Here is a 27,522-nt window from a genome sequence, read left to right on the forward strand (position 1 = left end):
AAATAAATGTTCAAATTGCCTTTAAAAAATATTTATTTAGTTTGATTTGTAGCAAAAATGTATTGACATTTTTTTTAAAGAAACTTTGTACTAAGACTTTGTTTTGCCAAACACTTTTCTTTATCTGATACATAACCTATTTAATAATTAATACATTGATGATGGATTACTTCATTTTATTTAGAAGCATTTTATACTATGCTGAAAAGCATTGCTGCAGACTAATTGAAATCTCTTAGAGACCTCAGCAGCAAAAACTGGCAGCTGCTCTGCTCACAACCATGAGATCAGCAAAGCTGTCTCAGCACTCGCCATTGACTTAATCAGTTTTTGTCCATATCAATCACTGTTGGCCTGTGTGTGCATCCAGCTGTGCTCTTACATCCCTCAGCATGTCCATGTAGAGCCTATTGGTCTCACTATGGAGAGAAAGAAGACATTTATTTCCTTTGAATTGCTCTCAATATTGTAATTGAAATTATTTAGGATACCCACTCAGCCAGAGAACGGTCAAACACCAGGTTTCCCATGTCCATGTAATACTGAGCATTTGTTCTCAAATCAGTCCAGTATTCATTTGCCTGCCGCAAAGACAACATGATGCTGTAATACTAATTACTTACTTTGAATGAATATATTCATTCTTTTATGTGTTGGACTATATCTTTTTTAAAATTAGTTTTCCATTCCTTTTACTATTGTAAATATAGGCTATTCAAAATGAATGATTAGGTCTTGAAGGAACAATTCCCTCAAAAATGTAAACGTTCTCAACCTCAAGACATCCAAGATGTAGAAGAGTTTGTTCCTTCATTTAGCATCACATCACTTGCTCACCAATAGGTGCTGTCCAAATGAACAAACAAACTCATCTACATCTTGAATGGTCTGAGGATGAGTGCATTTTCAACACATTTTAATTTAATTGATGAACTATTTCTTTAAGTAGGCTAATTAAATAACTGTATAAATCAACATCTTAATTCAAACATCCAGAATTAATCTAAATCTAGAAAATGATATTTCATGTTTAGAACCTCTGAAGAGAACAAATAGAACATTTTTACTAGGCTATAGAAAAACCTTGGGGTAATGCAGATAGTGCTACAGCTTTTAGAGATTGCAAATATGATTTAAGGTTAATTTCACTCATCACATCATAAAGTCACTATAATCAGCTGATCAATGCAAACCATTAAGTCCAAGGCTAGTGTTCACCTGCTCCTGTAAGGTATAACCCCATTGGTTCTGTGCATAATTGGGGTCCCAGTATCCAGACTGCCTCTTTAGACGTAAAATTTTCTTGGCCTGCTCCCCCTTCACAAATGGAGCAGTGAACGCACCTATGAGAAATCTTGATTATTCATTTGTCAACAAATTTAGTCAAATGCAATTCTCATTTACATACACACAATGATGGTCTTTCAAATGTTCTTTGCTGTATACAAGCACAATTAAATTGCACTGATTTACTCACCGCTTATGAGAGTCATCAGAATCACTATATGCCTCATGCTTTTCATTTTTGCACAAGCAAGGTCTCTGCATAAATAAAATTCACACACATTATCAATACACATTTTAAAATGGTGAGAAGTATCTGCTCCATATGAAAAAGTACACTAATAGTAATCATAAGCATATTATTATTATAGTCATATCACTAAAGTTCAAACAAATGTAAACCTCAAAATATGCATTTAAAAGTAATTTGGAGAGCTGGCTCTCAAGAACACACTTAAGAAACCAACATTACACTGACCACAACTATTGCAAGTCACAAGTTCATGAAAGAAAAAAAAAGGCACACAAAAAAAGACTAGATTAATTATGTGCCGACAGCAGTAAAGTCACATTCTGCATAAAAGCAACCTGAATTGACCTATGCTATCAGTTTCTGAAAAAGATCTGCTGAAACTGTAGTTTTGAATATTGCAGTGTTCAGAGTTTTACCTGCGCTGTAGGAGGCTGAAGTCTGCAAATGATCACGAGAGGCAGTGTGTAGAATTTGGAGCTGTGGTGTGAGAGCGAATAGAGCACTCTTTCAGAACAGATCTGAACACACAACTCTGGGGGATATGTGACCACGGATATGAACTATTCAACTAGAACAGCTTCAGCTTTCACATATCTTAAAGTAAATATATCAGTTTTGCACGAATATACACTACAGGCCATAAATAAAATGTAATTTATTCCTGTGATGCTAAGAATTTATTTGGAATAATGATGGATTACACTGGAGTAATGATCCCGAAAATTCAGTTCAGTTTTAATAAACTAATATACTAAAATAGAAAACAGTTCTGTTTAAATTGTGATGTCACAATATAAAAATTGTAATAATTAATCCAAACCTTTGTCTGGTAGATAAAGTACTCCCAAAAGACATAGGTGCCAGGAAGCTTTTAAAGAAACACTGTGCAGTTGCAAACTCAAAATGGAAAATCAAATGCCAAGCTGCAGACTTTTACTTTAATAATAAAAAAAGACTTATTTTTATACATGACACAGATTTATACATATTTGAAAACACGACGTGATACATTTGACGTTTTATAACATTTTGAAATGTTTAACATGAGCTAACAGAAATTGGAAAGGCTTAGAAATGAATGAGATAAGATGCTGACAGAGAAAAGTGATAATACTTGTGGGTTATCCAACTCTGGGAAAATTTGTGCTCCAAAAATGAAAGTAAAAAGAACACACAACGTCTGTAACCAGAGGAATCATCGTCAGACTAGCACATAAATTACAGTTGGCCAAAAAAAATAAAAATAAAACTTCTTGAAAGGTAGACACTGTCTTCTCTATTACTGTTCTGGCTGCATCCTTGCACCAGTGCATGAAGAAAAAACAGGTGCTGAAACAAAGAAGTCAAAGGAAGAAAACAAAAACAACAACACAATGAATTACCAGTAAAATAAAGCCCCTCTTAGCATTCCACATAAATGGCTTTATATAACAATACTGTGTGGTTCACCAATCCAACCTGTATCTTGTAGTATATGACACAAAAGTTTTCTACCTGTAAATATTTCATCATTTGTGCACAAAGTGATTCAAAATGCTTAAATATTCTCTGTACCATTAGCCAAATCCCTTCTTATATTAACAGCATTTTCTAGCCACAGCCTTCCTTCTATGGTCAAATATAAAACATTTTCTTTGTCCAAGATTGCTCATAATCTGATTAAGCAGCTCACAATAAAAACTGCATTGTCATTAGCATATACAGCTTTCTAACTACTTTCTTCAGAAGTGTATCCCTCTGGTAGTGATAAACGAGACAAGCTTTCATAAAATGCAAGACAAAGACACTGAAAAACAATGGCTACTGTCCATTTCAGAACAACCACCAAACCTTAACCAACTCAACGTTGGAACTCCTTATAATTTTTTTTTCAAGGCCCTACGTGACACAGCATTACAATTATGATCACATTAAGATGTAACGGGAAACAGGAGTAAAAAAAAAAGTTAGATGTGGAGTTCTCAGTACTATGGTTACAATGTTTTAGCATTTTGGTTTGTGATGGAACTGAACTCATGTTAACACTTTACAGTAAAGTTTCATTAGTTGGCATGAATAATAAACAATACTTCTACATTTATTAATCTATATTATTTTACAATTAACCAAGGTTAATAAATTCTGTAAAAATATATATTACTCATTGTTAGATAATGCATTGAATAATGTTAACAAATTAAACCTTATTGTAAAGTGTTACTGAAGCAATTAATCACTGAAATTTTTGCTTTGTCATGGCTCTTAAATCTCAGGAATGCTTATCTATTTAAACTTGGCATAATGCATTTCATTATATTTGAAAGCTACTGCAGCGAATCACAATTTAAATGAATAGTTCACTAAAATATTGACATTTGGTGAATATTTACTTGCCCTCAGGGCATCCAAGATATATAGATGAGTCTATATCAGAACAGAACAGTCCTCATCAGAACAGATTAGGAAAATTATATCTGCAGTGAATGGTTGCCGACAAAATGAGAGCCCCCTCACAATCACAATAATAACAATAATCACATCACAATGAATCCAATCCATCAGTTAACATCTTGTGAAGCCAAAATAAATAGAACAATCGTAAAAGCATTTCAACTTTCATCCCAAAATACGTCCAATTGAAAAAGTCCATTCTGTTATCCTTTCATATCAAAAGCGATGGATATTTATTAAGAAATGTTCTGTACTATTTTCAGTGAAAAAGCAATAATATGAATAATAAAAAAAAAAACTTATTTTAACAGATTTTTGCTTCACAAGATGTTCATTGATGAACTGGAGTGGTGTAGTTTATTTGTGGATTATTGTGTTTTTATCAGCTGTTTGGACTCATTCTGACAGCACCCATTCACTGCAGAAGATCCATTAGTTAGCAAGTGATGTGAATTCTCCAAAACCGTTCAGATGAAGAACCAATCTCTTGTACATTTTGGCTGTCCTGAATTCTCCGCAAATTAAAATTTTTGGATGAACTATTCTTTTAGATTTTGGCCTGTCCCTTTTACAAAGCTATCATATGGTTTCAGGTCACTATAGAAGGAATAAAGCACACAAGTCATGATGACTTTTTTTGCGTATGCCAGGATCTGGTCATTGTATGGTGTTCCATGGAAGTCAGTCATACGTCTCTGGAAAGAAATTAGAAATTTTTGGTGATTCTCATTCAATTCATTTGGCTTCTTTCACTTTAAAAGCCTAACCTCCAAACCTGAAAGCTGTACACACTGCTTTCCCCATCCCAACTAGTCCATACTGTCCTCACACCCATTCTCACCCCAGTGTGGTCAATTTATCGATAAGATCATCAATAGTGTACACCATGAGCTTAATATCATCTTTCGCTGACATGCGATGTTGCCCATGTTTGCGTATAATGACATCTACGTCATTGCTGAGTACTCGCTCTGCGACCTGCATAGAGACGTGCCAGGGAACGTCAGAGTCCTTGAGCCCATGAATCAGACGAACAGGGCAGGAAACAGGGATGGGGCTCTGGAGTATGCAGTGGTTCTCCGCTTCCTTCAGAAAGTCCACGCTAAGTGTGTAGAAACCCTCTTCATTGTGCTTGGTTGGGAATTTCCAAAAGCCCTGTTCCTCAATCTCCTTCTTTGTCTAATGAAAGGGAAAGAAGTTTTGGATATATGGAGTTATATGACATGCCAGAATTATTTATACATGGCAAGTCTGTTTTAAAACTCTTCCATACCCTTGTAAGGCATAAAATAAGGTGTTGTTTCCAAATTTAGATAACTGGTCTTTATTGCCGGTGTTCTAAATATAATCAAAAAATATGATTACTTTGTATTAAGTTGACAGTTTATTAATTTTTTGCTCACAAGTAATGTTAGATAGTCTGTGTACATTTGGATAATTTGGGTTTCAATTTGGTTGATTTGTCTTTTATAAGACTCATTGGTAGTAAAAAAAAATAAAAAAAAAAAAAAAAAAAAAAATTATATATATATATATATATATATATATATATATATATATATATATATATATATATATATATATATATATATATATATATATATATATATATATATATATATATATATATATATATATATATATATATATGCAATCTATGCCTGCCAGGTAATTAATTGTTCATTGCATAAATATGAATGTTCCTTGCATGTCCAAAATGTCCTCTTTCAATTTAATATTTAAAAGGATATTGAAGATTTTGGTACCTCTATTGGTAGGGAGTTGAAGGCAGTGACGAAGTGATCTGCAGCAGTTGAGATGCCCACTAAAGCAGCTGTCTTCTCTGGCCGTGCAAGAGCAGCTAGCAACATCAGCCACCCACCCATGCTGGAGCCCACCAGAATCTTGAACATGAAAGAAAAATGCAATTTAAGTCAAAAAAGGTATTTTAACAAACACAAATCAGAACCTTTCCATAGTGGAGAACAGCAATATGAACATGGGATACTGGTCATATCAGTCCTGTGCTAGGAACAGTTGGGGTGTTTTTAAAGACAAAATAAACATGGAATCTGACTGCTTCCTGTAGACATCATCTCATGGCAAAACAAGTCTAGGCTAGAGCTGATTTTTCTTTGGTTATGTACATAATTTGATTAATTTGTATTCAGTTAATCAAAGGGATATTTGTGTAAAACAATATTAGATCAAATGATGTTTTTCAATTGAAAGTAAACTTCTATTTGTCCAGACTATCCAGTGTTGTCATGCTGTTAATCCACTCACCTGTGGTCCCTCTACCAGTTCATCCAGTACATACAGGACATCTTTCTTCCAGGCACCAATGTTGTAGTTACCCATATCCCCTTCAGATGACCCACAGCCAGAATAGTCAAACCTAGAGAAAGTACATTTATCACAACAGCAAGAGAGTTAAAATGTCAAGAAGACACTAACTATTATACAGTCGTTCTCGAGTCAAGAACAGGTTGCATCGGTTTTCGGATAACCAGTACTTCTTTCGGACAGTTCGATTCAATAAACCGGTTGAAGAAAACGGTTCACCGGTCCTTTGCGCTCGACATAATGACGTCATTGGCGATGATTGCCCTTGATTCAAGCCTTCGGTTTACCCATGCTCATAACATTAGCACAGAATCAGTTCAGAATCAATCACCAAAAGAACCAGTTCAGTTCAGACGCTCTGTGTGTCTGTCTGCTTCACGCTGAATCACACATAAACAGTATCATCAGCTCTTCGGTTCTCGAATCGGATGCGTCTGACAGTTACGGTTCTTGACTCGAGAACGAGTCAGTCTGTTGTTCGTTATCTGGCTTGGCTTCAGTTCTTCAGTTCTCTCCTCACAGCAGTTCAGTCAGTGTTACTGTTTTTACACTCGCAGTCACTCGCGGATAAATGCGTATTTGGAGATGCGAACCGTTTAAAAAAAAAGTTCGGTGAACTGGTTCAAAAAGATCCGGTTACATCGAATGAATCATTTTATGACCCGGATATCACAAACTGCTTTGTTTTGAACTCTCTCTCACAACAGACATGGAAGAGAAGACAATGCTGAATAAAGTCGTAGTTTTTGCTATTTTTTGGACCAAAATTTTCGATGCTTCAAGAAATTCTAACTGACCCTCTGATGTCATATAGACTACTTTGATGATGTTTTTCTTACCTTTCTAGACATGGACAATATACTGTTCACACAGCTTCAATGGAGGGACTGAGAGCTCTCGGACTAAATCTAAAATACCTTAAACTGTGTTCCAAAGATAAACGGAGGTCTTACGGGTTTGGAACAACATGAGGGTGAGTCATTAATGAGATAATTTTGCTATTTGGGTGAACTAATCCTAACTATACTTGACTACTTAAATACTTGTTTATTAAACTAAAGTCAATGTAACATTTGCAACTGTGAGAATATTCAGCAAAATATATGCCTTGGTACGGTTACTCCACTATATCATGTTATGAATAAACGACAAAAAAAATAAAAATAATAATAATTATAATATTATTATTATTATATATAAGAATATTTTAATATATTATAATATATAATTATTTTTAATATAACAAAATCCTCCCTTAATTTTGTAAATACTCAAAAACTCTTGTTTTTTTAATTTTTAAAAGTACTTGATAATTACCTGAGGTATGAGTGACCTAAAGACTTGCAGAACTCTTCTAATGCTTCTGCTTTCTGTCCACCCATGACAGAGGCAAAACCAGGCAAGAAAACCACTCCAGGACTCTTCCCTTTCAGCTTCCTGTAGGCCAGCTTTGGTAAATCAGGCCGTGTAGCATACTGAATTGTGCTCTTGTGTCGAACACCTAAAACACAGCAATACATTCATGGTTTCTCTTTTTAAGGTGTTTCTTGAGATTGAGTGGTTGTCATTTTAACAGTACATGCAAGGCAATATGAGAGTAATATTCTGTATATATATTTTATATTCTACTGAATTCTACATTTACTGAAGAAGCATTTTTAACAAAGATTTGAAACAAAGTATCTTATATTGTAATGCTCGACAAAACAGATGTCTATACGATTGATCTGTTCTCTTGCATTGATTTGTACAGTATACTATTTCTTCCTTAAAAGCACTAGTAATAGAAAAATAAGATTTAACTTGATAATTGTCGTTGGTGGCGCTTAGACAGGACATCAAAAACAAATGATTTCCCCTCTGTTGTCTCAGCCATGTCCAGAGCAGGTTTACAATCTTCTGCCTTGCTAGCTCCACTTTAGTTCAGAAATAAATCACTAAATCGAAAACGGCGAGTTACACTAATACACCACAATGATATAATCTGAGCATTTACAGTGCAACGGGAAAACTGAAACTACTACAAAAACACGTAACGTTATCCATTTTGATCCAAGATACTAAACAAGCTAGCCACACCTCCACATTTATAACGCCCCCTGGTCGCAACACATCGAAGTTCTTGCATAATCACGTTTTGCAAGAGCTCTGCTTACCCGCTGAAACGTGCTGGAGAGCAGTGAATTTCCGGACGTTTATTTTAAGAACCTTTGAGTAATTTCTGAGCACAGTTAACGCCATGCTGCCCCGCTTTCTGCGGAGACACAGAGGTTGACACAAGAATACAGTCCGAATAGTGTCCTGAAGCAATCAGAGCCTGACTGCACATCACTGCCGCCTGCTGCCGCGGAGAGCCACAGCGAGCACAGACAGCTAAATAGATAGATTCGCTGTTTTCTTCTTACTATTTGAACATTTCTCCCTCTCTCTGTGTGTAAATGTGGAATCGGGTCTCTGTAATGTTGCCGTTTCGTTACCATTGTTAATATTTTAGTTTTGCGTATATCTGTGTCAAACGTGGATGTGAAAATCTGTAATTTAATCAATGCTTTGGCAATCTAAATACTTTCCCCACGAATAAAGCCATTTGAATATGGCCAGACAGACGGAGAGATGGGTGAGTGGATGGATGGATAGATGGACAATCGTTGTGTTCTTTTTGCTGCTTTCCTCTCTCTCTCTCTCTCTCTCTCTTTCTCTCTCTCACACACACACACACACACACACTTTTTTTTATCTGTGTAAATGTGCATGATAGATAGATAGATAGATAGATAGATAGATAGATAGATAGATAGATAGATAGATAGATAGATAGATAGATAGATCAAGAAAAATCATTGTGTACTTTTTCCTCTCGTTATTTTAACTTTTTTTGTACATGTGCATGTATGTAATTTAATGTTACCAATGCTTTGGCAATGTAAATAATTTTATTTATTTATTTATTTTACCATTCCTGTCATGAAGCCACATAAATCCTGACAGAAAGATACTTAGATTGGATAGATAGATTTTTGGGTAAACCGTCAGATGGCGCTGCAGCTCCACTGCAAAAGCTAGTGTTTCTCTCTCAAGCTTGAGCTGGCACTGCGCCTGAAGACTGATGCACCAGGAGAGACATGGGCACTGGGCAGAGAGAATGACAGCAGCCTACTAACTGAAGTTCAGGTAATGATTTCACCTACGTTTCCCAATTATAAATAAAGTGGTTGGCAGATACATTTAGACTGTAACATGCTCATTGTGTTAGTTAACTTGCCGTTAAAGCTGTTGATGTTGCAGTTTATAACTTGTAGTCATTATCTGATTAAACTTTACATTTCTGTCTCTAAGTTTATTTCTGCATGAAATAATGTGAAGTTGGTTTAAAAAATGTTTAGTCGTTTTATGAATGGTAGGCAGACAATGAGTCAGCAGGAGAGAAAGAGACCCCTTGTTTAATTGCCATGGTAGGCTAATCATATTTTCCACCACCGTTACTACAGTTATTTGACACAATAATAAAAAATGTGGTAACTTCCTAACATGAAAAAAAGAAAGCAACAGAATGACATAAAGGTCTTGAAGGTTACACTGAAGAATACCTCGTGTTAGTGTATGTTTTTAAAAGTTGCTACATTAACTTCAGGCCTAGAGAAGGGGGCGTAATCGAGAGAGAGAGAGAGAGAGAGACTTCTGAAGTGGCCAACCGTGACTTGTGGCGCTCTGCAATTTTTAATATACATTTAGTCATTAAATATGTGGTTGTTGCGATTGTTAGATGATCTATCCGTCGGTCGGCTATCAAAAGCTCTTGAAAATGACATGAGCTACATTAATTATGTTTCCATGCCTCACTAATACACTGTGCCCACCTTCAGAGTGTTTGTGAGTTCATTTGTTCAACTAAATGACAGAATCCGCTTCAAACCGAAATTATGCCGCTTCCAACCGGTGACGACGACCCTCTTCTCTTTTGCGCACGCCCCCTCATTTCCAGAACGATTCCTTGTTATGACATCCCGGTAAAAGACAGCCACAGAGGTCTCTCACCTCGACGCTAAATTCAATCTAATGAATGCAGACCCCAGCGCTCTCGTCGCTGAAAAGAGGCCAACAATTTAGCAATTTCTGCTGCTTGTGACAGGGCTCATGACTAATTCCCATATTTAAATGTGAACAGGCAAAGCTGGCCCATTTGACGGCAGCCAAGCGCATTTTATCAGGCCAGAAAGACATCAATGGCACCGGGGGTAGGAGGTGGCTGGAACTGTTTAACTGTGCAAAATTCAATCAAAAAGAGAATTTAGAAGGCTGTGAAAGTTTGGACAGCACCGCTGAAAAACATACAGGCGGATACGCGAGTGTGTGTGTGTGTGTGTGTGTGTGTGTGTGTGTGTGTTTTATAGCATTATTGTATGTCTTGTCTCTTTATATCAGTTTACAAGAGTTAACACTTGAAAGCGCAGTTCTAAGTCAGCCCTGTTCATTATTTCCCGACCTCTTGACATTGCAGGTGCAGATTCGAATAGCAGCCTCTCTCCCTCGCATTGTATCTGTGGTATGGAGTGATTAAATTCTGCATGAACAACATCAAACTGTGTGACACTGAGTAAAACGCTCGCTTATAAACACTGAATTCATTTTAAGTTTCGAATGCTTAGCCCTGTGTTAACTCTGTCACACTTCTCTATTTCTCTCTCTCTCTCTCTCTCTCTCTCTCTCTCTCTCTCTCTCTCTCTCTCTATATATATATATATATATATATATATATAAAATATTATACACCTACATAACGAATGGGGACTATAACGGTTTAATTAAAATGCTGTGTTTCGCTCGATTTTTTTTAACTTTATGTAATGTTACGTCTGAATTCAGTTAACTTGCTACTTGTTAAATTGTACAAAAAAAAATATACTTTTTTTTTGTTTTGGTTTTTTTTTGGGGGGGGGGACCGATAAAGGGAGAGGCAACAGCGGGCCACTGCCACATGTCGAAGTAAATGTACATTTCTTAAAGTTAACATAGTGTATTTTTTTATTTATTTTTATTATCGTATCATCTTTAAGTCCATCTGTAACTAAATCGTTCTTTTAGAATCTGGGAAAATATTAAGTTTAAATCTCGTTTAAAGTTTGTAGAAGAAACTGATAAAGGGAGAAGCTACAGCGGGTCTCTGCCACATGCGGATTAATAAGTAAATTTACATTTATTAAAGTTAAAATAGTGTATTTTTTAATTAATTTTTATTATCGTATCACCTTTAAGTCCATCTGTAACTAAATCGTTCTTTTAGAATCTGGGAAAATATCAAGTTTAAATCTCGTTTAAAGTTTGTAGACGCGCTGCGAGCCACGCGATTCCCAAGAAGCTCTCATTGAGAGGCCACGTGTCCGTTTCCAAAGCCTCTCCAACTTAACCACCTCCATTGTACGTCTAACCCAGATCGGCAGCGTCCCTCCACATAAAGGGATTTGCAATTTCAAGATATTCCAGCTTAAATGTTTTTGACAGTTCCCTCGCTTTTGCCTCAGCCTGCTTATTTTAACTGTGCCAAATGGGTCACCTTGGGTAGCTGTCTGCGCGCAAAGGGCTTTTGCGCGCATTCAGTCCGAATTTTTTCCAACTTTCCTTGACAGGGAAACCAGCTGCTGGTCGTGAAAAGACGGCTTATTAATTGTCCTTTGTCATGCAGAATTGCTTGATTTCTAAAGAAACATACAAAGGCTCTTTTTCAGGATTCAAGTATTTTGTTTCGTGCGCATTTTCAACTCATCGAATCAGCTGCAGCGCCTCACCGTCTACCAGACTCAGGTACTGACGGCCTGCCTCTTTTGTCCGCTTTTAATGCTCTTGTAAATCAGGCAGACTGATTTGTTACAAGCTGCTCTTTTAATCTGATAGATAAGAGACAAGTCTAAGAAAAGCCGTAAATGAAAAATTAGTTGGAAGAAAGACAAGGGCGAGTCTGCTAGATGGGGGTCTGTTGACTCAAGCGGCCCTCGAGCGTCAGGCAAGCCCTCCAAGCAGCCCCTGTCAGGGTCACGTCAACAATTCGCTTTTATTCCCCTAAAAAGACACTGTAGCCCTTTTTGCTTCAATGAATTGATCGGCGCAAAATTAAGAATAAATAAATTGAGAATTTTGAGCACCAGGCTTAAAACTCCCCCAGGGCGCGTACCCCCGGGCTATTGAATGGATAAAGGGCGCTTTGCAGAGGACGCACGGTGCAAAATGAGACTGTATGGTGTAATTAACAAAATGGCCTAATCCTATATCTTCACAAATGCAAATATTAGAGTTTTGTTAAAATGTTTAAGTGAACAATTAAACGAGCGTTTCCAAGAGCCGTGCAGTATCCCGAGGACACAATGACTGGAATAATTTAGTAAATGTGCTGATCTTACCAGGTCCTTTGTTGACACCGATGGCTGATGATAAATTCCCAGCAAAGGAAACAACATTTAAAACCAATTTCAGTGATTTCAATGAAGATTTAAACTGCCATGGTAATGGAGTAGGGCACGTCGAGACCTGCATCCCAGAATGCGGCAGTGCCTTACTAAAAATCCGAGATCCAGTTCTGGTGCGCAAAAGAAGATGAAAAATAAAAAAAGCATGGAATGCCCTTTTCGCGTAAATAAAATAGCGTTTGTTTATTTTATTTTATTCCCGAAAGAGCACACTGGTGTTTCTAAATTGCCAAAGGAATCAGTTTCTAAAGTTGACTGGAATGATAGAACAAAAAAAAAAAAAATGTAGTAATTTATTATTTAGGAAATTATCGATTTATATCATAGACACAAATGTATGTTTTCCTGAAATACACATAATAAAATAATTGTTTTGCTTATAGCACCGATCACAAACGCAACATCCAAACATAAAAATCTCCATAATCACCAAGTGTCCGTCTAGACCCCTTTAAATAAATTTAAATACAAACATCGATTAATCTGTCTCGTTGACTCGCATATTTTATTCATTTGCGCATTATTGTCTGTGTATTAATACACTACTTTGGGTTTTATTAACCCGCTCTCACGAGACTGTTAAGAACCGTGCGCTAAATGGCTCAGTGTTTAACGGAGAGGCCCCGCGCCTGGGGGACACCAGGCGCTTTCAGCTGCGTCCCCAGGGAATACCACAGGGATCCCGATGAATACGCGTTTCTTTGGACTTCTTGACGGAGATCTATACCGATGCACTTGAGTTATAAATATAGAGGCACGGAGAATCTGTGATTTAGATAAGCGTACATACTCTCAGCGTTCCCAAACTTGAGAGTTTTAAAAGTCAGGATTTTGTATAAAAGTTATATCTGTATTTTATTAGTTGTTATCTTTACTTAGACATCCTAGTGATCTTTTACAGACGGTCACAGACACTCCTGTTTCATCCATTAAAAGACCTTATAAGTGTTTATTAAAACTAGTTGGCGCGCGCTTAACATGCGCTGGTCATGTTGGTGAGCTTTATTAAATTACGCCTTAGGGTTTCCCCCCTGGCGAAACCTTTATGTAGAGATACATATTATATATAATACACATTAATATAAAAATTCAGAATATTAAACCTTTTATTGGAAACGTTTTATGGATGTTTTTCCCACAATTATCATAGCAACGTGATCCCATCTTATTTATAAAGTGTTTCTAATTGTTGCAGTCATGATTGAGCATATGATGCACAGAACTTGTGCTTCTTTAGCATCATTTCCAGAATGTTCATCCTCTATTTTAGCTGTGCGCTCTTTCAAATAACATGTTAGAAAAAGTTTTAAGGGGAATATTACAAAATGCGTCAGAACTTTAAGAATTGTGCTGCATGCACAGGCAATTAAACCTTAAATTAAAATGTATAACCTTGGGAGACTCAGTCTCGTTAGAGGTAAAAAGTCATTTGTGGCTTTTGCTGCTTTCTAACATTAAACGTATGACAGGTGTAATGGATAAACCAACTGAAATGAGACATTTTGTCACTAAGAAATATTCTTTATTTTCAGCATTAAGGTTTTTTAAATAAATAAATATTCTCATTACAATAAAAGTACAATAACAAACATATTTCCATTCCGTCGCCAAAATGTGCTTAAAGCTACCCTGTACTCACCATCCATACAAACAAAACAACTGAATATCATTAAAAGATAATAATAAAAAAGTACAAATTAATTTGATAATACAGATTAAAAGAAAAAAAGAACAATTTGGTGACAGGAAATGTATTTGAATGCGTAACTATGGGCTTAAGTTGTTTTCAGAAAAAACTACAAACATAGAACATGTATACAAATATACAACATTAAAGGGATACGCAGACCCCGAACATATATAAAGTTTTTTTGTTTTTGTTGTTGTTTTTCTTCTTCTTCTTTCTCGCTATTTACAGGTGACGGCGCACGCAGAGACCGTCGCTTTTTGGCTGCATTCAAGATTCCACTGGTGTGGCGTACGGAGTCTTTTGAGGTGGCGGTCATCAGCAACGCGCTAGAGTTCATGGGCTTACGGACAGGTCTGCGTCCTCTTTTTCTGATGTCGGAGGTGACATGGGGAGGTCATCTTCTTCCTCAGAGCACCGGACGGAGGACAGGGAAGACGAGCACTTGCAGTTGTGCGAGCCCGTCCTGTGGGAGCCGCTTTTGCCTTCTTTTTTGTGCTTGACGCGGCGGTTCTGGAACCAGATCTTGACTTGCTTCTCGGAGAGGTTGAGGTAAGTCGCGATCTCTATGCGCCGAAGTCTCGACAGGTACATGTTGGAGGTGAACTCTCTTTCCAACTCCAGGAGCTGCGTACTGGTGAACGCAGTGCGCATGCGTTTGCTGCTCTGAAGTTGACTGCTGTTATTCTCTGTAGAAGAGACCAAAAAAAGAGTTAAATTACATTTGTCGATACGTGTGACATTAAAACATCATTTAAGTTACAAAGGTAAACTTTTTATGGTGAATGACGTCAGTCACAACCTACTTACCTATGGATATGCAGTGGAACTGTCGTGGATCTGGAACAGGGTATGTGGCTTGGTATAACCCCGAGCCGCTGAGGTTTACGCCGCTAGTCGCCGAGTGCTGTCTGGATAGCGCAGTGTGACAGTATTGGGAGCCGAATGCAGGAAAGGAAGCCTTGATGAGTGGGAGAGTTGGAGGCGACGGGTGAAGCTGAGACGTGACGCACAGCGGGCAAAAGCACAGCAACCCGGCTTTTCGAGAGTGGCATGAGCCGGCGGAGAGACTGTGGAGAGGATGAGACGGATGCACGGCGTAAGGAAATAACGGCGGGCTGTTCTCAGTTCCCTTGTCGCTGTTCTCCCTCAAAATCAAGGAATCCACAAGAAACGATCTTGGCATCTTGGCTGCCCTGAGGTTCTTCACCTAATGTCTGAGAGTTCGAAAAAGTTTCTCTTTGTCAGTCTCGTACCAGGATGCGTACCCAAGGCTGGATGGCGGAATGGTGCTGAAGAGAAAGAGTTCCTGCTTAAATAGTTGGAGAGCCAGTGCGCCCATGTGACGGTTACGCTACTAGCGGCTGAGAGCTCTCAATAGGGTTTTGTGCCTTTTCTCTCGGCATTCACTCTGCACGCTTCCCTATTATTTCACTTGTTAACTAAATGAACTGCATAATGTAGTCTATTCTTGTCAGCCCCACCCACACTGCAAGAGGCGGTACTGCCCCTTCTCCCTTTTAAAATTTGCGCTCCTTTTATACTATTACTCTTTAGAGTCGCTTTAAACTTTATTTTCTTTCTCACACGATCACATGGACACTATTGCTCTTTTAATTAATTTCATTCAAAGAGGTTCCTAATTTGTTCTGCGTGAACTCATTAGACATTCGGTGCATATGACGTATGTCACGAGGCTCATCGGCAAAGTTCCACCTGCAACTCAGCCCATCATTAACTATTTTAACAATTAAACGACTTGTTTCTGAGAGAGGGTTTCAGAAATCGGATTGCATTATAGTTTAAGATACTGACATAATACATAGTTAAGAAAAAAAACATCTTTCAATATCTGATAAACGTTTTGTTTTTGCATGGGAATCTTTGCTCTTTGCTTTCTCGAACCAAAAGAATTACTTCAGATATCATTCTTCTGATATTTTTATATGGATGGTTTATTTATTTTTCCTCCCTCATTTGAGTCTATGTCCGTTTTCAATGTTTTACCCACATGCAGGGACAACATTAGGCTACATTACATTAATGCATAGCCTAAATCAAATTAAAATAGCCTATATGCAAATCTCTGTTTTGGATGCGCACAACAGAAAGTATATTATTTAGTTATTTATTATTATTATTAGCCTATTATTATTTTACAATTAGTATTTAACCATTACTTTTAAATATACATTTTAAGGATGTGTATGCATTCTGGGGTAATTTATAATTTCCACTAGCGAAAAAATAAAAAGAAGAAGATAAAGATAAAGAAGAAAAATACGCGTCGCGTCACAACCTCAAAGCGATGAGGTTAAAAAACAGTGATTAATTCCTTCGCGCTGGCCCCCGCAGAGTCCGGGAAGGAATATATAAAAATAACCAGGTTTTCACTCTCCCAGCCCTTATTGAATGTCATTGTGGAGAGTTTTCAATGCGAGAGAGAAAGGCTCGAATTAAAGTGTGTGACAGCGGCGGACAAAGTGGCACAAAGCCGACTCTGTCAGTGAGGGCCCGAATGCACGGCGAGTGAAAGCCCCTGCCCGCCGCGCCCTGATTGAATTAAGTAATAGGAAAACATTTTCTTTCACTTTAGGTTTGCTAAACAAGATGTTCAAAGGAAAAGGAGATACTAATGTGTGAGTAAACAGCGAAACGTGCGTTTAACATTCTATTTTGAATATATTTTAAAGTTGGAAAAATACACTATATGGCGAGTAGCCATAGACGTTATTAACATTACACAGACACTGAATGTAACATAACGACAATTAAAACAGAAACAAACGTCACTAAATTAAACTGAATTTCAGTAGTTATACATACATTCGTATACATCATTCTCATAACAACAAAATTGTTGCGTTTTCCTGCTGTTTAGGATGAGTGTAAACACCTATCCGGAAAAGTTAGTTAAAGCCTAATCGACGTTTTTAACCTCATTTTAATTCTTTTACAGACAGTCGTAGTTTACTTTTTTAAAACTAGAATAATCTAGCCTACTAAAAAATCTAAAAAAAGATTTACAAACCACGCTTTCAGTGAAAGCTTTGACAATTGCTAAATGCGCGCCACGGATGGATGGATGGATAGATGGATGGATGATGGAGGCAACCAAAACACCAGATCGTGCAACTGTGCAGTTTATTGGACCGTAGCTACTCAGTGAGTATACGTATGACCTATACATACGTCTAACACTGCTAATATCAGTCCGGGTAACACTGATGGTTCTTGACAAATGCAACAATTATTCTTGCCCTCTTTCTGTATATCCCCGGAACCGAGCCGGCTCGCGTAATAGAAAGCTCTTGTGTTCAGAACCAAGCCTCGAGCCTGGTAATGGACTGTATAGGCTCAGCCATTTGTTTTATTTTGTGGAAAATGACGAGGGACCCTCGTCCGAACCTCACTCCACTGGAATCACCACTCGACTCACATAAGGGGTATAATTTTGTTGCAACTTTGCAGCACCGTAATAGCAGGTCTTTGCCGGACAAATTAGGAGCAATTAAACCCTTAAACAAGCGGCAGGTACAGAGTCACACGGACAAGAGCTTGTTATCCGATAGGGAGTGAAAGAGGAATGGTGAGATAGGGGGATTAAGCCTTTCATTTTCCTCGACACCGCGTGCCAGGCGCTCACCATTAACTAATTGGAGAGTAGCTTCACCACCCGTGCCCCACCAGACCTTGTTTTTTCCTAGTCAATAATTACCAAATGGCTTGATGATGTTATTATAATGTAAAGCGGACTTAATATCAAGACATTTTGCTTTATTTTGATAACATCAATTAAAGCCATTAGAGTCTCCTTGGGGATTTGTTAAGGCTATAAAACCCCCACAAGAAGATCGTTTCATTGCTCAGAGGTTGCGCATGTCATAGCACAGGATATAGTTCTCCTGAATTCATTAGGGGGTACAAATAGAAACAAATGAGACCTCATTCTAAAGAATTCGATGGGAAATATTTTGAGTTCCTTTTTAAGAGCGCATGGTACAGGCTAAGCACAATTTGATAATGTTTGAGATCTGAAACCTCTTCTGTTCTCCATTTAATGTCATTGCAGAAACAGTTTAGATATTAAAATACCTCATTCGTGGTTTTGATGCGGGCATGCTGCACATGGCTTTGTATTTCAGTCTAATTTTTTTAATTGACTGAATATACATTAAATTGTTTATTACCTTTTATAGTGAAAATCGTCAATGAGTCACGGTAGTTCCCATGGCGAAGCACCTGCGATCTCTTTATCAGCCAGTGTGCGCTTCTGCTCAGGGAAGCTCATCCTCATTTGTCCTCTCGACTGGAGACCGACTAATAACTTTGACCTCCGCGCAGGAGATGGACACTGCCCTCCAGAGGTGTTCTGTCTAAGCACAAGCGAACTGTTGCTTGTTAAACTGTTGCTGGGACGCGCACCAAGGAGTGCGTTTTGCAAATCTGCGTATTAAATTAAATAAAGCAAGGAATTATTTTGTACAGTTATGACATGAAATTGGATAAATTAGTTTTCAACGAATTTATTATAAAATTAAACTAAGTATTTGTGATGAAAGATTATTATTAAATATAATTTTGATTGTTGTATTACTTAAATTCTATAATAGGCTATTTATAATCTACTACTATCTGTACAAGAGCACAAAAAATTTACCAATAGTAACACCAATTATATAATGTATTCTATAGTTCTATAATGCATTTAATCACATTATATATACAGATATAATGTGATTAAATCCATTATAGAACTATATATATATATATATATATATATATATATATATATATATATATATATATATATATATATATGCACAGCATTAAAAAAGATTTTTAGAAAGGTCATTAACTTATAAATTATAATAATAATAGAAAATTAAAGGTGTAAATAAAACATAATTTGATTTTTTTTCCCCATTGTTTCTGTTTCTCTACTTTTAATTTAATGTGTTGCTTTTCTTTGTAGTTTGAATTTCTGAGTGAAAATTATTTATACACCATTTTTTCATTGCAGCAAAAGCTGTAATGTAAGATTGTTCATGGTCAGAACTTCAAACTGACAACAGTATGAATAAAAATAACAGATCATTGATAATCTCTATGCTTATGAATTTATACCTCATTCTTGACAAAAGTTTAAAATATCAATAATAAAAACCCATTTAGCTACTCAAGTCATGCCTGGGGCTATTCTGGGATGTTGTTTTGTTCTGCAGGCCTGCAGCTGCCAGATTCACCCGGCTCCTTTTTCACACCATTTGTTTTCTCTCCTCTCAATTGTGAGTAATAAAATAAAATTAAGTGAGCATTAAGTTCATTGGGTTTGGGGGTCAATGGCTTCCGTATGGTGTGAATTATTCATGGTTGGAGACTGTATTGGTTAGAGACAGGTTGAAGTGCATGCTGGTCCTGTTGCCCCCACTTGTCTGTATGGAGGGATCTGTCGTGAGCTAACAGTGAAACAGGATTTAGAGTCCCACTGGGATTTGCCTTAGCTGGAAGGGGCGCTGTGGCTGTCTGTGGGTCCCCCTCCTAGATCTACCCCTGGGGCTATGACACAGACTGCTGCAGGTTCCCCTGCTTTTATAAGGGATGGATGCTGAAAAGCTCTGAAAAGTATCTTTCATATGCTGCTCAGCCACCAGCCCTTGTTGCAGTTCATTATAACTGAGAGACTGGTGTTAAATTGTTAAATGTGCATTTTATGCTTAGGAGTTCCAACCAGACATCACACCTAAACACCAGATGGTAAGAAAACACAGTTATGTAAATAATCTCCTTTCTGTACATCCATTCATTTTTTGTGTGTTTTTTATGTTTATTTATTTGTAATTATTTTTTATATTTTCACTTTTTTTCCTGAGGGGCCTTATTGAAGTGTCATTCAAGTACATCAAAATCACCCAATAATGAAAATATCATTTATTGGTAATAAAATGTAGCCTTAATTTTGAGCTTATTATATACCATTAAAGTAATACTGATGGAATGGAATCGTTTCTACCATTTTTATTTAACAAGCTAATGCAGATGCAAAACTTCATAAATCTGTTTATTATTCATCAATTCAATTAGCGCTGGGAGAGTGCTCTCTTTACATGTATTTTGGACACTTGTAAAAATGTAAAAGTGTCACTGAATACGATATCAAACCATTTTTGAGAAATGAATATTTCCATGATATCTCGCCCTTAAATGTATTTTTTAATATAGCGTTTATTTAATATGTCATCTATATGTTAAATTCTTACATTTAATAAAATTAATTTAGTAAAATAAGATATTATAGGGATGTTATTAATCAAATGAAATCACCACCAACAAAATCCATTATTGTGCTGCAGAGGTGACACAGAAGCTGCATCTGAAGTGCCATTTAAATTTATTTACACAGGCTGTTTAGCTCAGAGGACATGAATGCATGTATACAGCAGTTAAAAATGCATATATGATACTGTTAACATTTTAAATATACAATTTAAAATAAAATAAGAAATATGAAAAGATGGGGAAAAAAATTAAGTTACGTTTTTTTAAAATATGAAATTATAGTAGCTAGAAGTAAGTCATTGAATGATTCACTCAATTTATTTTTCTTCCCCAAAATGGCTGATTCATTCAGGAATGGCACAAGTGACTGGCTGTAGTTGAAATCACATTCTGTTTGTATAGTTTTTTTTTTTGAATAAGTAGTTACTTTTAAAAAGTATGTATGAAAAGTATGAGCATGTGTAAGTATGTATTAATCAGGAGGTAAACAGGATGTACTACATTCATTATGTTATGATTGTCATGACCTTGCAGTGTCAGATGCCTCATTTCAGTGCTATTCACAAATCCTGACATCATGGGATTATAAAGTGTCCACTGAATGCGCATATCAGAATCTCGGCTGTAGTAGGACATCCAGGTACATTTTGTAGGTGTGTGCGATATATTTGGTCTGCGATAATATCGTAATTTTTTTTTAACAATGTGCGATTTGACATTATCTAGTATTTTGCAAAAAACATTCAAAAGTGTGTTCTTTCACTGTATGATTCAGTCATTCTAAATGCATTTAGAATGATCACAAATTCAAGACATGATGACGGAACATGTATATATTTATACCATTTCATATAGTAAAAATCAATTTCACACAAGAGTGCCGTTTTTCTAAAAATATTACCATGATTACAATTGCGATTTAGATTTTTTTTTTTTTTTTACAACGGTTCAATATACAAGTTAATTAAGATACTTATGTTTTAGACACGATATTGCCTGTTTTTGCACTATTTCGACAACAAAAATAATTCCAAACAAAGCCACAACGATCCATCTCTGAGCAACATGACATGTTTCGTTCCTGAATGAATCAACCACTTAAACGATTTGGTTCAGTCGCAATGACTCATTTATTGACAGTCACTTGCTGCAACCTGCTGTCGGTTTTAATTTCACATATAAAGTATCTTTTATTATTGAAATAATTTCAAATATCAGTAGTCAATGTTTTATGTTTAATGTATCAAAACAAAATTTGTGCATTTGTAATTGTAGGTTAAATGCATTCATGTCTTGCATTAAACAGTGTGTAAATCTAACTGCCACTTCTGCAGCTTCTGTGTTGCACATGCAGCTTCTGTGTTGATTTCATTTGCTTGGTAACACAGATTATTCTAATTCACTGATTAAATGTAAGAATTTCATTCAAAAGATGATGGAAACGTTTAGAAAAAAAGGCTTCATAAAGGTAAACATGCCCACAAAATGTAAAAATAAGTTTAAACTTATTGGAAAAGGTAAATTACTCTCAATGTGAACTGACCAACACAGAATATGAAGAATATTAAAAACTTCAGTCAGCTGTCCATGGCCGTCCTTAAGATATCCGCACAATAACACACGTATCATCTAATTATAATTATAGATAAAATCCCATTTCTTGTCAATATTGCACACTAACTGTTTGATGAATATGGTAAATTCGGACAAACTACTGTTTTCGCCTACTGTCTAGTAGGAAAGTACATATACTCAGATGCAGCCGTAGACTATATAAATTGGTAATTGAATCAATTGGTCAACCATGTAGGATTACTTTGAAACATTACGCTAATAATCTTTTTTTTTTATTTTAATAATCTTACTGCTTGTTTTCTTTACAAAAAAAAAAAAAAAACATCTTCTCATTGCTCATTTGTTGATTTTGATTGCTTCCATTGTCCTCATTTATAAGTCATTTATATAAAAGCATCTGCTAACTGTCTAAATGTAATGTTTGAAAAATTTTAATGTGTATTTTCTTTGGCAAAACATCCTTTTTGTAACTTAATTGATGTATAAAACCAATATCACATTTTAATTGTGCTGCTATTGGGGAAAACAGCACGCTTGCTTGTGATATTGCTCAAAGTCTGTTTAAAATGTAAAAAACAAGAATAACTTTTTTTTCCAACAATATATAATTTCCAGTCCTGCAGTGCATTTCCCAAAAGCAACTATGATCACAAGTTGTTGCTACCAAAAGAGCTAGATGGAAAATGCAACCACAGTTAGCTAATGATGCTTTTGGGATATGCACCCCTGGCACAAACACACTTTTCAAGCATGAAAAAAATACATACACTGTCAAAATGAAGACAAAGGTATTTGGACACTTCGTAGTCATCAAATGTATATCTATACTGTCTTTGACACCTGTGCAAACTTTAGAACTAACTTCATACATCCACTGACACATTGAGACTAGTTGGTTAAAAGCAGTTGCAAAAAGGACTAGCTGAAGATAAATGTTTTATAATAATTTTTGCAGATATTTTCTATTGAATGCATGAGACATTTTTTTTGTTTGGAATGTCCCAATACCTTTGGGGGCCATTGTATTTGAAATAGCATTACATTTATTAAACACAGAAAAACAACTTTCTGAAACACATGAAAACAAACCTTTATTTGCATTTTTAATCTCTAAAAAAAATGGCATTTAAATAAAAACAGGAGTTGTTTGGATAGATTTGGAAGAATGAGCCCCAACATTATACACATTTTAATATATTTTTGTTTACAAAATAAAAGAGTAAAACTGGTTTTATAATGCAAGTCTGTATGTCTTATAATGAACTGTTTTATAAATAAGTGTAATTATTAAACACTTAAATGATTTGTTAACAGTGCCAAAGTTTCTTTGCTAAAGAGGAAATTTCCTCATATTCTTGTGTGAGAAAACCATGCTGTTGGTATAAAACTAATAAGAAATCAGCAAGGGAACCATCCTAACTTTATAAACTAATGTTGGATTGATAGATGGTATCTAAGATTTTTAATATCTCATTGTGAATCTGAATTGCCAGTTGATGTGAATCCATTAGTTCTGGTACAGCAACGATTGAGAAGTCATCTTTTCCCCCCTATTTTGTGTTCAAAGCTCTGACATACGCTTCAAAAGGGGTTTGTCTTTATCCATGGAAGTTAGTTTCCAATTCAGTGGACATTTGGTCTTTAAAAAAATGGTGGGTCAAACCAATGAATTTAATGAACTCTCCAACACAAAGAAAGTGTTTTGCCATTTGAACCCCCATAAAGGCAGATAGGCAGGTCAGCAAAGTTCTTTCAAGAGGTTTGTACACATATGTGACAATGTTTAGAATGCAGACCTCTTCAGTGTCCCCATTGACAAGACTGTTCAAAGTGTTGAGGACGGCAGTGATGGTCCTGTCATCCGAGGTTTCGCTATTGTTCTCCCAATTTGAGCCAGTTCCTTTTTCACTGCCCAAAACACTCCCAGACAACAAAAGTCAAGGAATGCAAACCACATTTTCCACCTCTCAGAGTGACTGCCCAAGCAAAACCGGTTCCAGAAGGTCCTTAAATTGTCGCAGGGTACAGAAAGATGTGTTTGACTTTTCTCATCATTTCCACCTCCTCTGTGTTTTTCTCTTAAATCTTCCCTTCAATGGCCTGTCCTTCAGCATCTGCCTCCCACTTGTTCTGTCCATCTTTTGGGAAGAGATAGTGGGAGGAGTAGAGAGAGGGATCAAAAGGGAGGTACAGGATAGGATTAAGGGATGACGGATGGGAGGGAGTTTGATTGGAATCACCTGCTATTTGATGTCCACGCTTAAATCGATTGATTTTACTGTTTTTACAATGTAACAGGGAAAATGTGCCCTTGTTACTTTAAGAGTTTCTATTATTTCTAAAAAAAATTATATTGTTGGTGTAACTCAGTGTATCATATTGATTTAATCAAATTAACTATTAATTTTTAATTAACAATAATCCAATTATTTAGTATAAATCTGTAATTTCGCTGTTACCACACAAAGCAAATTTGGGAGCTGTTACTGTTCCTATGCAAAATTAATAAAAGGATTATGATTTAATTCTTATATTAATGTTCAACTTTATAAAATATGCAGTGGCTAGTTGCATAAAATGCAAGTCTACATATAGGGTCGGATTAAGGGATCTAAAATATGGTCATGAAGAATAATTATATTAATATATGGTTTAGAAATACTAATAAACAGCTAATATAGTAATATGCATGCTAATAAGAAACTAGTTAATAGTGAGAATAGGTCCTTGAAATAAAGTGTTACCCATATTTTGAAAATAACACAAGGGGGAACCAGCTTTAACAGTGGATGTTTAATGAGTATTATCTTATATGTAGATAAATCTCTTGTGAAAAATAAATGAAAATTCTGTCATTGTTTACTCACACTCAAATAGTTTCAAATCTGTTAGATATTTCCTTTTCTTTGAAAAAATTTTTTTACATTAGTTAAAATCTTCCAACAGGTTTGAACAGCTTGGGAGTAAATTATAACAGAATTGTCATTTTTAGTTGAACTTTTTCTTCACGATTTTAAAGGATTTATTCTTCTCATACTATCTAGCATTCCCCTTTCACACTAAGTTTTGAAAATTAAGTGATCATTTGCAGCCAGGCTGATCATTAATATTACGAAATATAATTAATATGTTATTTGCCTTATTGTTTTTTTTTTCATGTATAATAGCCTTTTATATGTTGTCACTTTTTGCTTGACTAAATGTGAAAGAAATTAGCTATAAATGACAGACTAAATATTACAAAACACTAAATAACAACTGTGTTGTAATGCTGCCCTATCACAGGGCAGAGCTAAAGCTGGGTTGCATATATCAGACTATATAGAGATGGTTGTACAGACAGCGGGCTGAAAGCTTCTCTCTCAGGGTAATAAATGAGAAATCTAAAAAGCCCCATTTGCATGTGCTATAAAAGCCTCCTGATTCATTTTCATAACCCAATATCCCCTTTTCTTCCCAAATCTCCATGGAGTGTTTTGTGTTTTAGAGCTGCCTTTTGTTTAACTTTTCCTTTGATTTTTTTTCTCCCTGGTTTCTTTCATTCTTGCATCTGACTTTTCCCCTTTACTAATGACCAGGGCAACTGCTCTCTCTCTCTCTCTCTCTCTCTCACTCTCTCTCTTTCTTACTCTGTGTGTGTGTGTGTGTGTGTGTTGAGTTATGACAACAGGCGACGCTAGAGAGAAGGCCTGTGCTTGGGGTATAAAATTTGTTGGGTGTGTTTTTGTGTGGCTGCAGTATGAACGGGTCAGTGGGCAAAAGCAGAGGCTCCCTGCCTTTCTGCAGATGCGCATTATTGAGGGGTCGACACGCGGCGGGACGCAGTCCTGAGGAGGGGCCACTGACGACCCCCTCCTCCTCTCTATCACCCTGGAAACCAGCTTTCAGTGGACCAGAGCAAACCAGGGGTGCAATGACACAGACCCAGATCCAGATGAAGCCCGAACGGACCTCTGTGTGGCAAATAATACCCCATTTGTACCCAGTTTGTCTAACATAACAAGAGCTGCCGGCATCACCATGACAGTTTGTCATGAGAACGACAGACCTTATAAATGAGTATTGTATCCCGCAGCCAGCGTTCTCATGCATAGACCACACCAGAGAAAACAACACACAGACCATACTGTCGAGTTTACGAATGAAACTTAAACTTTGATGACTCTATTTCTAAACCATCTAAACCATTAGTACAAATTTTCTGGTATTTTAAATATGATCTAAATACAACAGTAGATCATAATTGACTAATATAGCACACAACCTGTGCCCCCAAAAAGTGTTTGTCATTGCACTGGATAAAAAATATCAAAACAGTTCACATCTCCAAACAAATACTAAGCCTCTTCTCAGAAGTGAAAATAACCAACTGGTTCCAATAGATTTTTAGTGGAAGTGTGGTCCTCAGGTGGCATAATCACAGGGGAGGTTTATCCAGCTTTTCCCTGGTGACCACTGACTGACTAAAACTGAAAAGGCAGACAATTCAACATTGGAATCCTTGGTAAAGACTGATTGAGTTAACAGTTCACAACTAGACTCACTGAGTGAAACTGGACAGGCAATCAGTTCAGTGACTGAAACTGGACTCAGAAAATTCATAAATATTATTCAAAATTGGGAATACAGATAGATTTAAGTCAAGAGCATTGATTATAACTGGACAGGCTGACATGTCACAAACATGCTCATCAATAGAAACTGGACCGATGGATGGTTCAACATCAGATTTGATTAAATTGGGACTGACAATAAATTCAGATTCTACTGAAGCATTAGGACAGACAAACAGCTCCGATTTAGATTCCTTGTCAGACAAGACAGACCATTGAGTTGTCCAAATCAGACACATTGGTTGAGATAAGATGGACAAGCCAATCAGCCACCAAGGCTGGTTCAGAGCAGGATAAAAGTTCATAAATGGCCTACATAGCCATGAATGGACAGGCAGAGAGTTCACAGAAGGCTTCCATAACCATAACATGACAGTCAGAGAGTTCACTGATGGCCTCCATAGCTGTGACAGGACAGTCAGAGAGTTCACTGATAGCCTCCATAGCCGTTACATGACAGTCAGAGAGTTCTGGAATATGGAATGGGCACCGACATCTCTGGAGGTTCTGCACTTGATTCTAGACGATCAGCTGAGACATGGCTTGATTTTGGATGTGACTTCGAATGAACAGATGTAACTTGACTTGACTCATGAA

At 36.5% G+C, this 27,522-nt stretch overlaps 3 protein-coding genes across 4 annotated transcripts; all 3 read right to left on the bottom strand.

The window, feature by feature from the left end:
- Positions 1-145: 145 nt before the first annotated feature.
- On the bottom strand, positions 146-1,514 carry LOC127958170 (uncharacterized protein C3orf85-like). The gene is made up of 4 exons (XM_052556974.1): positions 1,478-1,514; positions 1,219-1,343; positions 496-581; positions 146-419 (listed from the first exon to the last, which is right to left on the bottom strand). Exons 1-4 carry the CDS (start codon positions 1,512-1,514, stop codon positions 344-346), a joined length of 324 nt encoding a protein of 107 aa, XP_052412934.1. The 3' UTR covers positions 146-343.
- Positions 1,515-2,461: 947 nt separating this feature from the next.
- Positions 2,462-8,635, bottom strand: abhd10a (abhydrolase domain containing 10, depalmitoylase a). 2 transcript variants are annotated; one of them, XM_052557925.1, is made up of 5 exons: positions 8,470-8,635; positions 7,631-7,814; positions 6,254-6,365; positions 5,734-5,871; positions 2,462-5,146 (listed from the first exon to the last, which is right to left on the bottom strand). In XM_052557925.1, exons 1-5 carry the CDS (start codon positions 8,552-8,554, stop codon positions 4,805-4,807), a joined length of 861 nt encoding a protein of 286 aa, XP_052413885.1. In that variant the 5' UTR covers positions 8,555-8,635; the 3' UTR covers positions 2,462-4,804. The 2 variants fall into 2 exon arrangements, with proteins under 2 accessions (XP_052413885.1, XP_052413886.1); XM_052557926.1 differs by lacking the exon at positions 8,470-8,635 and adding an exon at positions 8,117-8,386.
- Positions 8,636-14,188: 5,553 nt separating this feature from the next.
- Positions 14,189-15,840, bottom strand: gsx1 (GS homeobox 1). Its single transcript, XM_052557930.1, has 2 exons — positions 15,269-15,840; positions 14,189-15,147 (listed from the first exon to the last, which is right to left on the bottom strand). The coding sequence occupies exons 1-2, from the start codon at positions 15,642-15,644 to the stop codon at positions 14,795-14,797; spliced, it is 729 nt and encodes a 242-aa protein (XP_052413890.1). The 5' UTR covers positions 15,645-15,840; the 3' UTR covers positions 14,189-14,794.
- Positions 15,841-27,522: the final 11,682 nt, after the last annotated feature.

The sequence above is a fragment of the Carassius gibelio genome, chromosome B5 (genome assembly GCF_023724105.1).
Source record: "Carassius gibelio isolate Cgi1373 ecotype wild population from Czech Republic chromosome B5, carGib1.2-hapl.c, whole genome shotgun sequence".
Taxonomy (NCBI): Eukaryota; Metazoa; Chordata; class Actinopteri; order Cypriniformes; family Cyprinidae; genus Carassius; species Carassius gibelio.

Coding starts and splice junctions, on each gene's coding strand:
- LOC127958170 (XM_052556974.1), bottom strand. CDS start 1,514: ATGAGGCATATAGTGATTCTGATGACTCTCATAAGCG. Junction 582..1,218: donor GTTATACCTTACAGGAGCAG/GTGAACACTAGC, acceptor TCTTTGCGGCAG/GCAAATGAATACTGGACTGA. Junction 420..495: donor TTTGACCGTTCTCTGGCTGA/GTGGGTATCCTA, acceptor TTCTCTCCATAG/TGAGACCAATAGGCTCTACA.
- abhd10a (XM_052557925.1), bottom strand. CDS start 8,554: ATGGCGTTAACTGTGCTCAGAAATTACTCAAAGGTTCTTAAAATAAAC. Junction 5,872..6,253: donor AACTGGTAGAGGGACCACAG/GTGAGTGGATTA, acceptor TTCATGTTCAAG/ATTCTGGTGGGCTCCAGCAT. Junction 5,147..5,733: donor TCAACTCCCTACCAATAGAG/GTACCAAAATCT, acceptor CCCTTTCATTAG/ACAAAGAAGGAGATTGAGGA.
- gsx1 (XM_052557930.1), bottom strand. CDS start 15,644: ATGCCAAGATCGTTTCTTGTGGATTCCTTGATTTTGAGGGAGAACAGC. Junction 15,148..15,268: donor GTTCCACTGCATATCCATAG/GTAAGTAGGTTG, acceptor TCTCTTCTACAG/AGAATAACAGCAGTCAACTT.